A 15731-nucleotide genomic window follows, 5' to 3' on the forward strand; every position below is an offset into this window, starting at 1 on the left:
GGTTCATTTTCCAGAAACTTACTTTTTGGCCAGAGAGTAAGCCAGGTAGGGTATAGTCCATAGGGAGGAGTCCCTTACAGGAGAGAGCACAGCGAGAAGATGATGAGGGGTGTGAGTTGGGTCAGTACGGGCAGGTGTGTGTCTGAAGGGAAGGACACAGGCGGGTAAGGGCGATGCAGCTGCAGCCCGCAGCCCACGGTGAACCTTGGTCAGGCTTCCTAGAAGCAGAGAACCTGGATGGAAACTCAGAGCTCGAGCTGTCCATGGACACCCAGCCCTTCTGGGGAGAAGAGAGTCTGATCCCAATGCTGAAGTCTGTGAATGAGACGTGATACCATACAGGGGGGGAGGGGAGAGAGACACACGGAGACAGAGACAGGAGGGAGGGAGGAAGGAAGCTTATTTGAGTTCTTTGGGTTTTTTTTTAGATTCCACATCTGAGTAAAATCCTGTAATCAAGAAATAAATGTTTGTCTGTGACTCATGTCACTCTGTATAATGCCTGGGAGGTTTGTTCACGTTGCAGATGGCAAGGTTCTGTTCTTTATATAGCTGAATACTATTCCCTTGTACATACACCAAATGTTTATCCATTCCCTGGTCGGTGTCAGGGCTTCTGTAGATACTGCTGCTCTGAACATGGGGGTGCAGAGGTCTTCTCAGCTTAGTGCTTCCATTTTCTTCAGATAGATACTCAGAAGTGGAGTTGCTGCATCCTATGGCATTTCTGTTTTTCACTGAGAAGCCTCCACACTGTTTCCCACAGTGGCTGCACCAGCTTAAATTGCCCCCAACAGAGCATGAGGGCTTCCCTTTCCCTGCACCCTCTCCAATACCTGTTGTTTCTCATCTTTCTGATCCTAGGCATTCTGACAGGTGTGAGGTGGTACCTCACAGTAGTTCTGACTTGTATTTCCCTGAGGCTGAGTGATGTGGAGTATCTTCTCAGGTGCCAGTTACTGTCTGCATGTCTTCTTTGGAAAAATGTCCATTCAGATCCTCTCTCCCTCTGCCCCTCCCTAACCCTGCCCATGCACTCTCTCCCTGCCAAAAAATAAAAAATAAAACCTAAAGGAAATATCATGACTGGTTGTTGGAGTTTACTGGTTTTTGTAGGCATGAATTGAAATGGTGGTTGTGTTTTCTAAAAACTTGTCCACATCATCTTAGTTCTCAATTTCATTGTGATGAGATTGCTCATGATATCATTTTTTTAAAAGATTTTATTTGTTCATTCATGAGAGACACACAGAGAGAGAGAGAGAGAGATGGGCAGAGACACAGGCAGAGGAAGAAGCAGGCTCCATGCAGGGAGCCCAACGTGGGACTCCATCCCGGGACTCCAGGACCACGCCCTGGGCCGAAGGCAGGTGCCAAACCACTGAGCCATCCAGGGATCCCATAATAATATTTTTTTTAAAAAGATTTTACTTATTCATAAGAGACACACAGAGAGAGGCAGAGACACAGGCAGAGGAAAAGCAGGCTGCCTGCGGGGAGCCCGATGCAGAACTCGATCCCAGGACCCCGGGATCATGCCCTGAGCTGAAGGCAGGCTGAGCTACCCAGGTGCCCCATGATATCATTTTTTTTTTTAATCATCTATATTGATGTGTCAACTGCATCCATGTAAAGTGCATAATCCAGTGAGTTCGGGGAAGTGTCTGCTTGTGTTTTCCTTCTGTAACCATGCTGTGCATCAGATCCCTGGGACTCTCTCTTGTCATGAAGGATGATGTTTGTCCTCATCCGCTTGCCCCTGGCAGCTACCATTTGACTAATTACTGTGAATCTGACCCTTTCTTTTTCTGCCTCGGTTGGGCCACATGGGTTCATTTGGCCACAATCCCTTACGGCCATGTGGTTTACAGAGAGTGCTCCTGATCTGTAGGCTGTCACTTCACCTTATCCACAGTATCACCTGCTGCACAGAAGCTAGGGCTTCCATGTGGTTCTCCCTACCACAAGCTCTTGGCACTTGTGCTTGGGCATCAGGTCTAAAAAATCTTTGCCAAGGCCAATGTCAGGGAGAACTTCCACTGTGGACATCCAACACTGTCTGTTGAGGGGGCTGCCCCTCACCCATTGAGTGGTCTCAGTGAGACCTGGGCCTTCCTGCTCGTCATGACGAAACTACAAAGATGCTCATGTGGATTGCATCTTTCCATGCTGTCAGCTTTATTGTATCATAAAGGAAAAGTTAATCACAATATAAAGCAGGTTCAGGGATCCTGACTCAATGATATTTCACCAAGGGAGTAAACTTGGCTCCTTACCTGGCACACAGAGCAGGACAGGAGATGATGTTCACATGGGAGACATACTTTTAATGAAAAGCTATGTTCTCCAAAACCAACAACACAACGCAGAGAAGGGAGTGCCATTTATCGCAGTGTGGGAATCCCTCTAACACAAGCTGCACCCCAGACAGCTGGGTTCTTGGCACAGTGCTGCAGAGGGGAGGCCTGAGGCTGTGGGTAAGATGCAGATGGCATTTTCCGTGAGGACTGTCCTGACTGCTGGGTCCTTCGAAGGGCCCATGGGGTGCAGGGACCCACATGGTGAGAGCCACAGCATGGGCTCCCTTCTGCTTTGAACAGAAGGCGTGCTGGAGAGCCTCGTCAGGGCAATGCCTGACCCCAGGCCTGGGAAGCCACTGCTGCCCTAGCTGGCTCCTCACTGCGGTCCTCACACTGGCATCCAACTTAGCCCCCCACGTTCCCCCACGCCCTCCTCTGGGTCCCCTATCCCCTCTCTGTCCTTGGACTTGCACTGGAGCACTGGCTCTCTTGGGCCTCCAGCCTGCTCACCCAGGTGAACATGGATGGGCCTGTGTTGGTTCTGTGTCTCTGGGGAATGCTCGTACCAGTGTCTTCCATGGCAACAGCTGAGGAGCTGCCAGTGTTTCTGGTGCTCTGCCTTGACTTACTTGACGCTCACCATGTTTTGCCACCACCACTGCCCTAACTGTCCCTGTACTGTGGTACATGCGTGTAGGAACTCCTGAAAGGCATGTGTGTGGCGGCATCATTTCCAAAGTTTGTGTCTGGTGTCTTTTCTTGGGCAGCCACTACAAATCTCAGTGTGGTCAAGGGAGTTTTGTTCTCCTCTAGGATGGCTGCTGGGGACATCATCCTGTGACAGGTGTGAAGTGGTGACATCATTTGTGTTTCAGAGGAGAGCTGCTGGTTCTGGTTTCCAGGCTTTCTGTGGTTCCACTCCATCCCATTCCATTTCCTTCTCTTCCCTTCATCCAGCCCTGAGCCACAGCTTTATCACTGAAGCTTCCTGACAAGCTCTCTGGCTTACTCAAGACAGGCTGATGTTTTCAAGGGCAGCCTTGGGCCAGAACCTTCCTTGCCTGGGTTCCTCCAAGCAGAGCTTGAGAGCTCTTGGGGTGTGCGCCGTGTGCCCTGTACAGTGGCCTGGGCTGCTTGCTTGGCTCTCCTGCGCTGGAGCCGCTGCTCTGCCAGGGCCTGGGTGCTGTGTCTGCCGTGCCTCCGTGGATAGGTGCGGCCTCCAAATGTGGTGGGCGCTTGCTGGGAACCCAGGGCCCGTGCTGCCTTAGGGGTTAGCCCCCCCGATGTGGCTGTGGAGTGAGCAGCACTGGCGCATACCCCACCTGCTGATTGCTAATGGGGAGCCCGTCCTCTTGGCCTCGCTGAGCAGCCAAGCTGGAGCACGAGGCCAGACAGCACCACATGCTCAATGTCATACCTGTTTTCATAGATGTTCCCGAATCTGGGTCTCTTCGTGGGCTCCCTGCCCTGAGGAGACGTGTCCAGAGATTATACGTGTTTTCTTGAGTTGGTTTTCACCTGCCCATTATACCTGGTCTGCTGCCGAGCAAGTCCCTGCAAGTGGGACCTTGGTACCTTGTTTCTGCATGGAGGTCGGGGCCATGGTGCTCGGGGACAAGGCCTGGGGGCCCTGCTGCTCGGCCTACCCACCCCAGGAGTGGTGATCCGATGGCTCTGGGCTGTGGCCTGGGCACATGTGGGACACTGTAGATGCTAATGTGTTGCCAGGGCTGACAGCACTCTTATGGACTGTGAACATGTTGGGGGGACCTGCCAGCTGGGAAGGTGTCTGTGGGCCCCCAAGGTGTTGCAGACCTGCTCTGGAGACACACCAGCTTCATCCCAGTGTGGACTGACCACATCCAACAAAATAGAGGATCAGAAGATCGACACACCTCCGGACATAAGTTACAAAATGTGTGATTTCCCCCTGGTCTTGGTTAAAAAGTATTTCCACGGGGCACAAGGATGATTCCAGTGATGGGAGGGCCTGGGGCAGGTGGAGCCTCTTAGCACTGGGTGACTGCTGCAGGCGGCTGGTGCTTTGGGAAGCAGAAGCACTGTTTCATCAACATATTCAGCATTTACCGGGGCACCTGGGGCACCTCCATCAGTAGGATCGTTGAATTCAAACCTCATGTTGGATTGTGGAGCCTAATTTATTTTTATTTTTATTTTTATTTTTTTTAATAAATTAATTTTTATTGGTGTTCAATTTACCAACATACAGAATAACACCCAGTGCTCATCCCGTCAAGTGTCCCCCTCAGTGCCCGTCACCCATTCCCCCCCACCCCCCTGCCCTCCTCCCTTTCCACCACCCCTAGTTCGTTTCCCAGAGTTAGGAGTCTTTATATTCTGTCTCCCTTCCTGATATTTCCCACACATTTCTTCTCCCTTCCTTTATATTCCCTTTCACTATTATTTATATTCCCCAAATGAATGAGACTATATAATGTTTGTCCTTCTCCGATTGACTTATTTCACTCAGCATAATACCCTCCAGTTCCATCCACGTTGAAGCAAATGGTGGGTATTTGTCGTTTCTAATGGCAGAGTAATATTCCATTGTATACATAAACCACATCTTTATCCATTCATCTTTCGATGGACACCGAGGCTTGTGGAGCCTAATTAAAAAAAAAAAATTTAGAAATGTTCAGCGCTTGTGATATGCATCATACAAGGGGTGGTTTATCAGAATGTCACAGGGTGAAAACCAGAAAGCCCAGCTAGTGCCATTCACTGGCTGGACAGTGTGGCCGTGGGTGTGCAGGTGACGTGATGGCTTCACTCATCTTCACACTTTCATTTTCCACAAGGGCCACTTCCTCAGGGAAGTTTTGTTAAAATTGCTACTCCCCTCGAGCTTTCAGAACCGATGGGACCCGGGGTGTTTTCCGACAACAACCAATTCTCTGATTTTCCATGGACACCAGCGTGGGGGTGGGGGCGTTTGGGGGACTACATTTAACTCAGGTCTGACCTTGTCTGTGTGGTGTTGGCGTCAGGCCCCATGGGATCAGGGCTCTCAGGCCACAAGGCCATCTCACCGCAGATGCCAATCCCCGTGTCACCTGTGCTCCGACCCACAGGCTGCAGGTCCGCAGTCCCCAGGGCCCCCACCCTGGATTCCACTATGTGCTGGAGCAGCTCATGGATTCCAGGGACACAGTTATGGACGGTTACTGGCTTCTTATACAGTGAAGGATGTGACGCAGGGCACTCATGAGCAGTCAGGTAGACAGGCACACAGGTGAGGTCTGGGAGGCCCCGAGCACAGGAGTGTCCTTCCCTGTGGACTCGGGGTGCCCCTCCCTCCCCACATTGGGAGGCACGAACCCAGAAGCTCCCCGAATGCCCTGCTCCTGGAATTCCCATGGGAGCTTTATCAAGGAGGCATGAAGGATGAGGAACCTGCCCCTAGGGTAGACGTGGGGCTGGAAATTCCAGGCTTCAGGTCCAGCTTCATCCTCCTGGTGACCAGCCCCCACTCCAGAGCCTACCCAGAGTGGCCTGCTTAGAGTGTGGGGTGCTGCTGTTGCCGGGGCCTTCCCAGGGGGCCAGGAGTTCCGTGTCAGGAACCAGGGTGAGACCAGATGCCACAGGTTGAGCCGTGTGGGCAGCCCAGCTGCCTAGCACCTGGCCCTGGCTCCCCAGCAGGCTCGGCTACAGGCAGGCACAGCCCTCCCTAAGATTCTGTGATTGCCTCTGAGTCGATCTGGTTGGGGCTGTGTGATCCTCTAAAAGCCTAGTACAAAATGCTTCATGACTCAGATGTGACAGCCATGGGTTCACACATGTGGCTGTGGCTCTTCCGATGAGCGGTCGGTCCCTCAGTCCTCTGGGGCTGCTGAGATGGGACAGTGCAGATGGGACTCTTGTAAAGACATTTCTTAGGGCTTTGGAGGCTGGGTGTTGGAGATGCTGCCATGTCTATGGAGGCCCAATTCCCAGGTCACAGGTGGTGTCACAGGTGACGTCCTTCACTGTGCCCTGTGACGGAAGGGGTGAGGGTGCTCTCTGGCACTCCCTTCACGAGGGCACAAATCCCATCCTGGGACTCACCCTCAGGACCTCATCACCCCCTGAAGGCCCTGCCTCCAGGACCATGGCACTGGTGGCAGTGTATGAATTTAGGGGGCGGGCAGCTCTCCAGTGTGTGGGTTTAGCTCCCAGGGTGGTGCTGGGGTACCTGAGGGAGCAGTCAACATTTGGTCTAAAGCAAGCCCACCTGTGAGTCTGTTGGGTCCGCACCACAGGCCAGGAAATCTTGGGGTCCTCCTGGAATCAAGGGGTCTCTAGGTTTGGTTCACACTTGAGTTCTCAGTGAAGAAAACACCCATGTCTTCCCCCTACTCAGAACACACACAGCCCGTTTGGGAGTGGGGACAGCCTTGTGGGTTGACAGAAGGTCAGCAGGGTCCTACAGGTGCAGAGCTGCCCTCCTTCTGCTCCTGAGGCCCCCAACCCATCTTAGGAAGGAGGCAGAAGCTGCACCTCGGCACGCTTTGTCTTGGGCACAGGTGAGGTTTTACGATGCAGCCAGTAAGGTATGCTGTGCACCTGGATACCCTGGAGGTAACCTTTGGGACCACACCCAGAAGGCATGCTGCACACCTGGATACCTTGGAGGTAGCCCTTGGGCCCACACCCAGAAGACTGGCTTTCAGGGGCCCCAGCTCAGCCAAGGCCCTACCTAGCCAGAGTCCTGAGGACATGTGCATATGGCCTCGTGCATATGGCCTCGGTGAAGCAGGAGCTCGCTGCCTGCACCTGCACCAGGGATGTACTTCCTCAGGAGGGGTCTGCATGTCCCTGGAAAGCTTTGCTGACCCCTGACTGGAGCACAGCCTCCCCAAAGATGATCCCCAGTTTCCCTCCGGAGCTGAGGTTCCCTCTGGGCGAGCCCTGTCCTGCCCCCTGGTCCTCATGGCCACAGATGAAGTCCTGGGTCTTTAATGCACCTCATTTCTGGCAGCAGGTGCTATACCCTCATAGCACACACATTTGGGGGCCTCCTTCCTTCACTCTTGTCTTGGAAACAGAAAGGTGAGGCTGTTTGGAGTATGTTTAGGAGAAAGAGAGAAAGAGGATCAGAGACTCCTCCATGGTCCAATTTTCTTCTGTTGACCAAACTCACCCAGCAACAAACAGCACAGTCACCTGGGAGGGAGCAAGCACTTGGTCTCGGGCAGGCGTGGAACTGGGGAGGCACATGGAGGGGAGAAAGCCCCCGGTCTCCCAGCAGTGCTGTGTGCCTGGGACCCACCCGTTAGGAACCTTGTGGACGAGTTCTCTGCACACTGACTCTGGGAATCTGTGCGCCTGTGGGGTTCCTGTTGTGGCTCCCCACCCCATAGCTCCCTAGCCGCAGCACTCCCTGGATCTGCGCAGCGGTCATTTGTGCCAGTGGGTCTTACTGTGTCTCCAAGGACTCCCGGGGAAAGTCCACTTGAAGCCCCAGTGGAGTGAGAGGAGGCAGGGCCCCAGGAACATGGGCCTTCTGGGGCTGCGGGAGTCAAAGGCTTTACCCCATGACTGCTGGCTGGCCCCCCCATTCCTTGCATGCGGTGTAAATCTGTGACAACTTCTTTTGCCACCTTCTCTGGGGTTTGCAGCCCCCCTGAGCCCCCCTGTGGTGGGGATAGACAGGGCTGGCCCCAGTGGCGGGGCTTCCGTGGTCCTGGTGGGGACTGGGGTGCAGGCCTGGAGGCGGCATGTCCTGGCACCTCTCCAGTGTGGGCTGTGGTCGCGGGTGGCTGCACTCAGGTCCAGAGAGATGGCCTGCCCCAGGAGTGTGCACAGGGCACTAGCGCGGATGCTGGGGTCCCCCCACCTTGGGTCTCCTCCCCGGGCCTCAGCCATGGCTTTGGGCTGGCAGCTCTCTCTGCCCCAGGGACCCTCAATGCCTCTCCCAGACCTGCCCTGCCCACCCACATCTCCCCACCCAGCTCCCCTTTTCCTTCTCCTGCACGAGGGTGAGTGCAGCCACTGTGCAGAGCCTGGGGGTCCTGCCTGTGGCCAGCCCAGCCCAGGATGTCCCTGTGGTCCCTTTGCTCCCCAGGAGCCCCTCTCACTGCCTGGCTCTGGGTCCCTTTCCCCTGCTTGACCCCTGGCCTTCACCCTCAGCTCCTGGCTGGAAGCTCAGCCTCTCATGGTGGGGAGCGGGTGGTGTGGGCACCAGGAACTGGCCGGATGGGAGGCTTGCATGTGTGCAATCCCCCCGCTGCCCTTAAAACAGTGGCAGTTCTTTTGGAACTTTACTTGGAAACCACCATTTCCCCCACTAATGTCCCCATTTTGTGCCTGGGTCTGCACAGGCTGTGTCATCACACCTCCCTGGTCTCCTGGCCATTGGTCAGTCACTCAGGGAGAAAGGTGTGACCCCTCAGCCGTGTGAACAAGCAAACCATGCCCCCTGAACCACAGTCCCCCTGCTGCAAATTGCAGACACTCCATCCTGGGGACTGTCCATGTCTCTGGAGGGAACACCAGAAGGTGACGCGGGCTTGCCTTCCCGAGAGGAGCATTTACACCACACAGGGTCCAAGTCGGGGAGAGTGAAGCAGGTTCCCCTCCCCCACCGAGTGCACCATGTTCCCCTTAGGAGCACTGCCAGCTATCACAGGGGCTCGTGGTAGAGCTTCCAGGCCAGGAGTTTGCAGCCCGGTCCCTGCTCCTGGGGGAGCCGTGCGGGGCCATGGCCAGAGGAAGGGGCTCAGGCCTGGGATGCCTGTGAGCATGGGCTCCCCGCAGACGGAGCGCTTACAGCCCAGGGAGGCTAGTCCTAGTCAGGGCCGACGTCCAATACTGTGGAGTGCAGCCAGTGTGGGGGATCTGACTAGAGGCAGGGAGCACCAGCAGAGGGCTGTCCCACAGGAGCCCTCTGCTGTGTGGGCAGGGGCAACAGCAGTGACGCCATATGCGATGTGGCACAGGTGGTGTGTGTGTGTGTGGGGGAGCTGAACTGCAGCTGCCACTTCCTAGGACCAAATGTCCTCAAGGGAAGTGGGGACAAGTGACCCAGAGACACAGAGCATGAGATTCAGAGGACATGGAGGGGGACAGAGGACGACAAGGGTGAGCTGTGGAGGGACAGGACAGGCAGGGCGACAGAGGAGGAGGGTGAGTTATGGAGGGACACAGGACAGAGGGGGACAGAGGAGGAGGAGGGTGAGCTGTGGAGCAGGACAGGGAGGAGGACAGAGGAGGAGGAGAATGAGCTGTGGAGGGACACAGGACAGGGAGAAGGACAGAGGAGGAGGAGAGTGAGCTGTGGAGGGACACAGGAGAGGGAGGGGGACTGAGGGGGAGGACGATGAGCTGTGGAGGAACACAGGACAGGGAGGGGGACTGAGGGGGAGGACGATGAGCTGTGGAGGAACACAGGACAGGGAGGAAGATGGAGGAAGAAGAGGATGAGCTGTAGAGGGACAAAGGACAGGAGGAGGAGAGTGAGTACCCCTCGTATGCTGGTGTTAGGGGGGTCAGTGCAGTGACATCCTGGCCTGGGCCCGGACTGGGAGCAGTGTCCTCAGGGAGCAGGGGGTCCCCCAGTGCTGCCCTCTGTTCACTGGGGCACATTGAGGGGGGCTGCGTCTGTACCTGGGAGACACCTCAGCATCCCAGGGTCTGCAAGCATCGCCTTCCCAGATGACACCTGCCAGCACCCTGAGAAATAAATGTGTTTAACGTCCTGCTGTGTGTGGCCATGATGGTGCCTGATTCTGCATCTCCAGGGTTTCTGGTCTGGGCTCAGACTCAGTTTCCTCATGCTTGGGGGCAGGGGTGAGGCTGGGCAGCAGAGCCTCCCCCATCCTGCCTACCCTTGTTCCCACCCCTTGGGTGCTTAGACCCAGGCCCAGGCCACCCGCTGGGCTGGGTGTCAGCAGGTGGATACTGCAGGAGAGGCCTCCGGGGCGGGCGGATATAAGCAGCCTGCTGGGTATCTTGCCCTGGTCCCACCCCTAGATGAGCTCCTTGATGGGGGGGGGGGGGGGTCTCAGACCTGGGCCTCAGGGGCTAGGGGGCAGCCCCTTCCCAGGAGACCCAGGACATGCACAGGGGCCTCTGGGTCCTGGTGAGGCCCTCACCAGGCAAGGGCCACCTTTCCTCCAGGTGGGCCTGGTGTATTGTCCCTGCTTGTCCCTGCAGCAGGACCAAGGGAATGGAGGGGGACAGCCTTTCTGGGGACATAGCAGTGCTCACCATTGTCCTGCCAGCCATCCCCCTGGGCCTGGGCCCTTGTCCATGGCCAGTGAGGTCCCTGGATGGGTTCTCAGGGTCTTCACCCCCATTTACAGGTGCTGGGGACACCCAGCCAGGCCAGGTGCTGCCCAGAGGGACCAGGGATAAAGAAGCTGCCTTGGGCATGGTGTGGTGGGGATGGATGGGGGCTGATGCTGGGGTGTGCAGGGCTTCTGGGTGCCACCTCCACCCAGACTCCGGGACCCTCAGGTGGCAGTGCCCTCAGCATGGCCTGAGTCCATCTGCCCTCTGGGGGTTCTGGGTTCCCTCTCCCCCTGGACAGTCCTGGGCATCCTCTGGTACTTTCTGGATCCTCTCTGGGTGGTCCCAACCCCCCCTCTTCCCCTTGGACTGTCCTGGGTGCCCTCTGGCACTTTCTGGGTGTCCTCTGGGTGGTCCCAAGTCCCCCTCTCTCCCCCTGACAGTTCTGGGTGCCCTCTGACACATTCTGGGTGCCCTCTGGGTGGTCCCAAGTCCCCCTCTCCCCCCCTGACAGTCCTGGGTGCCCTCTGACACATTCTGGGTGCCCTCTGGGTGGTCCCAAGTCCCCCTCTCCCCGCTGGATTGTCCTGGGTGCCCTCTGGTGCATCCTGGGTCCCCTCTGCCTAGTACTCCAGGATGCTAGTCTGAGCAGGGTTCCCTACCAGGTGGGGTCCCAGCCTCACCCACACCATCGCTGCCCCCCACCCCCACCCCTGGCCACCCAGAGCCTCTGCCCTTTGCCTCCCTGGGGCTGGGGGTGAAACCAAATCCCAGCTCTGACACTCGGGCTATTTTGGAGCTGGGCTGGGCTGGGCTGGCCAGCCGTGGGGGCGGGCCCAGCCTTCTCCAGCTGACAGCGTCCGCCTGTCCTTTTGTCCCCATCCAGTCTGAGGACCGGCCAGAGAGTGGGCTGCTGGGTGGGAGCCGTGTCGGTCCTGGGCCTGTGGAGGGAAGTGAGACCCAGCAGCCCCTGCCCACCGTTTGCACCCCCCACGTGGGAGCTGCTCCCAGCCTCCCCGTAGAGACAGGTGAGGAGGCCTACAGGCAGGGTGGGGGCTGAGCGGGACCTAGGCCCTCTCCCCCAGGGCTGTCCAGTTGAAGGTCAGGACTCTGGGGTACAGAGGGGCCTGGTGGGGGGGTGTCCAGCCAGGCCGTGTAGCTCCATGGGTTGGGGCCCTGGAACCCAGCCCCTGATGCCCTGGTGACTTGAGCTGGGCCCTCACGCAGGGTGGGAGGTCAGGGGCCATGCAGGCCTCCACCTTCTCCTCCACTGCCCCCTGCTCAGAGGGAGGCCTGGGGGTCTGGCCGGCCCTGCCCCCAGCCTGCTAGGATGGATGCCCGCTGACAGCTGGGGCTATTTTTGGCCTGTTGGCTCAGCAGAGGGGACAGCCAGAGGGGCACTGACACCTGACTCCAGGAAAGAATTTCCCCGGGAGTTCGGGAAGCCGCCAGCCCAGGGGTTTAGGGAAGGTCTTTTCTAGAAGAGGGGTGCGGGGGACAGGGGTGGGGGCAGCGGGGGCTCCAGGGAGGCGTCAAGGCTGTGCAGTGAGGCTGCCAGCAATTCCCCATGCTTGGTTCATCTGGGAAATGGTCCAGGGGCCCCATGAGGAGGCCCCAAGGTTGGCCAAGTTCTAGAAAAACAAGGATGGAGGCTGTGAGCAGGGCTCAGGTTGGTCCTAGGGACTTGGAAGCTCTGGAGGCATGACCCCAGATGGGTCTGGGGAGGTCATGGTCGCCATGTAGCCATGTGGAGGGAGGCTCCTGCTAGTGGCAGATTGGGGCCTCCAAGGGGTGAGGAGTGTGAATGGGGTCCACACTGAGGGAAGAAGGGGCTTCCCTGGGAGGCTGGGGCTGAGGTGCTGGCCCTGTGTCCCCTCCTGAGTGTCCCGTCTCTGCCATCACTGTTGCATGTTCATGCCCAGGAGGAGTTCTGCCCCCCGCTCCAGGGTTCTGGAGTCCTTTGTCAGCATCTAGGGTGCCATGGCCCTACTGAGCAGAGGGGGTACCTGCCTAGAGGGGGCCCCCAGGCCTCATGGGCTGCTGCACTGAGCTGGGGAACACAGGCCCCATGCCAGGGAGCCGGGCATCAGCACCAGCCCTGAGGCCTTCTAGGATCTTGGGGTCTCCACCCACCCTTGCAGGCCAGAGTGCTATCACCTGCCGAGTGCTGGGCTGGCTCCCTCTAAGCATGTGCAGTGATGGGAGCTCCCTCTCCCATCCTGGTCCTGGCTCCCAGAGGCCACAGCTGTGGAGGTGGCCCTCTGACCCTGCCCACTTGTGAGCTCAGAGCACCTAGCTCCCATACCTGCTCCCGCAGTGGCTGGTGGGGGGCGTGAGGTGCACTGTCCTGGCTCAGGGGACCCCCGGGCCAACTGCAATCCAGGGGAGGGTCACTGGGAGCTCAGAGCGCAGGGCCTCTGGAGACCTGGTGTCAGAGTAACCCTTCCCCAGAGGGACATCGAGGCCCAGGAGGGCGTCCATGGAGGCGGGGCCCGGGTAGCCACTCGCCTGGGTCCTCCCAGCCCCAGAACTTGGCCAGGCAGTGGGGGGTAGGGGACAGAGGTGCTGACTGCACAGTGAGTCAGCAGGCTGCTGTGGACTCACCTCCTCGAGGGGGATTAAGGGGATTAGGCCCTGAATCACAGGATGTCACCCCACTTGTCCCCAGTAGGCAGTCCTGCTGGAAGCCCAGCCCCGATTGAGGAGGGTGATCAGGCGTTTGGGGCCAGCCCTGAGCCCAACAGGCTGCTGCTCTTACTGAAGCCAGGGGTGGGTGGGGTGGAGGGTAGGCCAGGCCCGGCTCACCTAACCCACCTGTGCTGAAGGCCAGCCAGGGCCTGCCGGGATGGGCAGAGGCCAGTCACCTGAGGCCTTTGGTTTGTGTGGTGCCAACCCTGTCCCGGCAGGGAGCCAGCCAAAGTCTGTAGGTTGACCAGGCCCTGCCGGCTAACCTGGCCAGCCTCAGCCTGGACCGCCCAGATTCTTCCGGAGTACTCTGTGCCTGTCTTCCTGTCCGCTGACTGTGGGCTGTCCCAAACCAGGAGCGGGTGCTCGCAGGAAGGGGGTGTGGGCAGCTCGTGGGCTTCAGCACTCAGACGATGGCAGGCTCGGGGTTAAAGGGACCTGGAACTCCCAGGAGAGGCACTGGCAGCTGCAGGGGGGACTTCTGTCATGGGCACTGCCTGGGCAAGCAGGGCAGGGACCCACAGAGGAAAGGAGAGCCTCCTGGGGTGGAGAATCCCGTGACCTCGGGAGTAAGCAGTCAGAGAGGGGCTGGGCTAGCAGCAGGTGCCCAGCACAGGCCTCCCAGGGCCTGCCCTGCCCAGGTGGGAGAACTGCCTCCTCTTGGAGCAGGAGACACAGGCAGATTGGAGGTTCAGCATCCAGGAGGCTGTGGTATGTCAGGGAGGGGGACTGGTGCCTGGACGCAGCTGGGTGGGGGGCACACACATGCGGGTCTGTGTGGACCCAGGTAGGAAGGACATTGGTGGACAGGGCCAGCCAGGCTGCTGTTGTGATGTTTGGAGATGGTGCTCAATAGGACCTCGAGTTGGGCTGTGGGGCTAGAGCTGGGGGTCAGGAGGAAGAGATACCCAACTGTGAGCAAAGCCTGTGGTGGGGGGTGTGGCAACAGAACACGAATGCCCAGAAAGGGTTAAATCTGAGTTTCTGGGCCATGGTGCCTCCTGGTGACTCTACATACGGGGGTGGGGGGTGAGGGGCGGGGGTGGGGTGGGGGGTGAGACCTCCGGGTCCTTCAGGAGGTCTGAATGGGGAATGGCCAGGTGGGGCACAGGTGTGGGACTCGGCCACCACCTGGGTCTCCTCCCCACTCTGACCTTCCGCCGCCAACCCACTCGCAGGTCCCTCCCGCCGCCCCCCCACCCCCCCCCCCCCGCCGCTGCCATGGATCACTCATTCAGCGGGGCCCCCCGATTCCTGACCCGGCCCAAGGCCTTTGTGGTGTCGGTGGGCAAGGACGCCACACTGAGCTGCCAGATCGTGGGCAACCCGACGCCGCAAGTGAGCTGGGAGAAGGACCAGCTGCCGGTGGAGGAGGGTGCGCGCTTCCGCCTGGCCCAGGACGGCGACCTGTACCGGCTCACCATCCTGGACCTGGCGCTGGGCGACAGCGGTCAGTACGTGTGCCGCGCGCGCAACGCCATCGGCGAGGCCTTCGCGGCCGTCGGGCTGCAGGTGGACGCCGAGGCGGCCCGCGCCGAGCAGGCGCCCCACTTCCTGCTGCGGCCCACGTCCATCCGCGTGCGCGAGGGCGCCCAGGCCACCTTCCGCTGCCGCGTGCGCGGCTCCCCGCCCATGGCCGTGAGCTGGGCCAAGGACGGCCGGCGCTTGGGCGCGCCGGACGAGCCCCGCGTGCGCGTGGAGGCCCTCGGCGAGGCGAGCGCGCTGCGCATCCGGGACGCGCGGCCCCGCGACGGCGGCACCTACACTGTGCGCGCCGAGAACCCGCTGGGCGCCGCCAGCGCGGACGCGGCGCTCACGGTGGACGCGGACGCGGACGCGGACGCCGCCAGCCCGCCCGGGGCCTCCACGGCCGCGCTCCTGGCGCACCTGCAGCGGCGGCGCGAGGCCATGCGCGCCGAGGGCGCCCCAGCCTCGCCTCCCGGTTCCGGCACGCGCACCTGTACGGTGACCGAGGGCAAGCACGCGCGTCTTAGCTGCTACGTGACCGGGGAGCCCAAGCCCGAGACGGTCTGGAAGAAGGATGGGCAGCTGGTGGTGGAGGGCCGGCGACACGTGGTGTACGAGGACGCCCAGGAGAACTTCGTGCTCAAGATCCTCTTCTGCAAGCAGTCGGACCGGGGCCTCTACACCTGCACGGCGTCCAACCTGGTGGGCCAGACCTACAGCTCCGTGCTGGTGGTCGTGCGAGGTGAGCTCCGCTCGCGGGCCGCACTATCCCCGCGCGGCCCCTTCCCCGCTCCTTTCCACCGAGAACGAAATCCGCGGTGGAATCCGGAGTCTTGGCTCTGGCGTTTGCGAGTCACAGGAGTGAACAGCAAAGCGCTGTATCCTCGGCGCCCCCTCCCCCCAGGCACTCCGCCGTCACGGGATGCTGAGGGGTCTCTCGCTGGCAGGGTGGGGACAAAGGCAGGCCAGAGGCTGTGGTCGCTGAGCCTGAAGACCCTTCTGGACCGCTGTTCGGGCTTCTGCTGAGGGCCCTGGTAGGGGTCTGGG

The 15731-nt window shown here is 59.3% G+C and overlaps 1 protein-coding gene across 13 annotated transcripts in view; it reads left to right on the forward strand.

The window, feature by feature from the left end:
- Positions 1 to 11418: 11418 nt before the first annotated feature.
- The window catches only part of OBSCN (obscurin, cytoskeletal calmodulin and titin-interacting RhoGEF), a 125478-nt gene continuing 121165 nt past the window's right edge, over positions 11419 to 15731 (forward strand). For 3 of the 13 annotated variants that reach the window (XM_041727531.1, XM_041727532.1, XM_041727533.1), the window contains exon 1: positions 14064 to 15426. In XM_041727531.1, the coding sequence (XP_041583465.1) occupies positions 14310 to 15426 (1117 nt within the window). In that variant the 5' untranslated portion in view covers positions 14064 to 14309. Of the gene's footprint in view, positions 11561 to 14059; positions 15427 to 15731 lie in introns of those variants that run through there. The other 10 variants (XM_041727534.1, XM_041727530.1, XM_041727537.1 and 7 more) reach the window with 8 other exon arrangements.

The sequence above is a fragment of the Vulpes lagopus genome, chromosome 13 (assembly GCF_018345385.1).
Source record: "Vulpes lagopus strain Blue_001 chromosome 13, ASM1834538v1, whole genome shotgun sequence".
NCBI lineage: Eukaryota > Metazoa > Chordata > Mammalia > Carnivora > Canidae > Vulpes > Vulpes lagopus.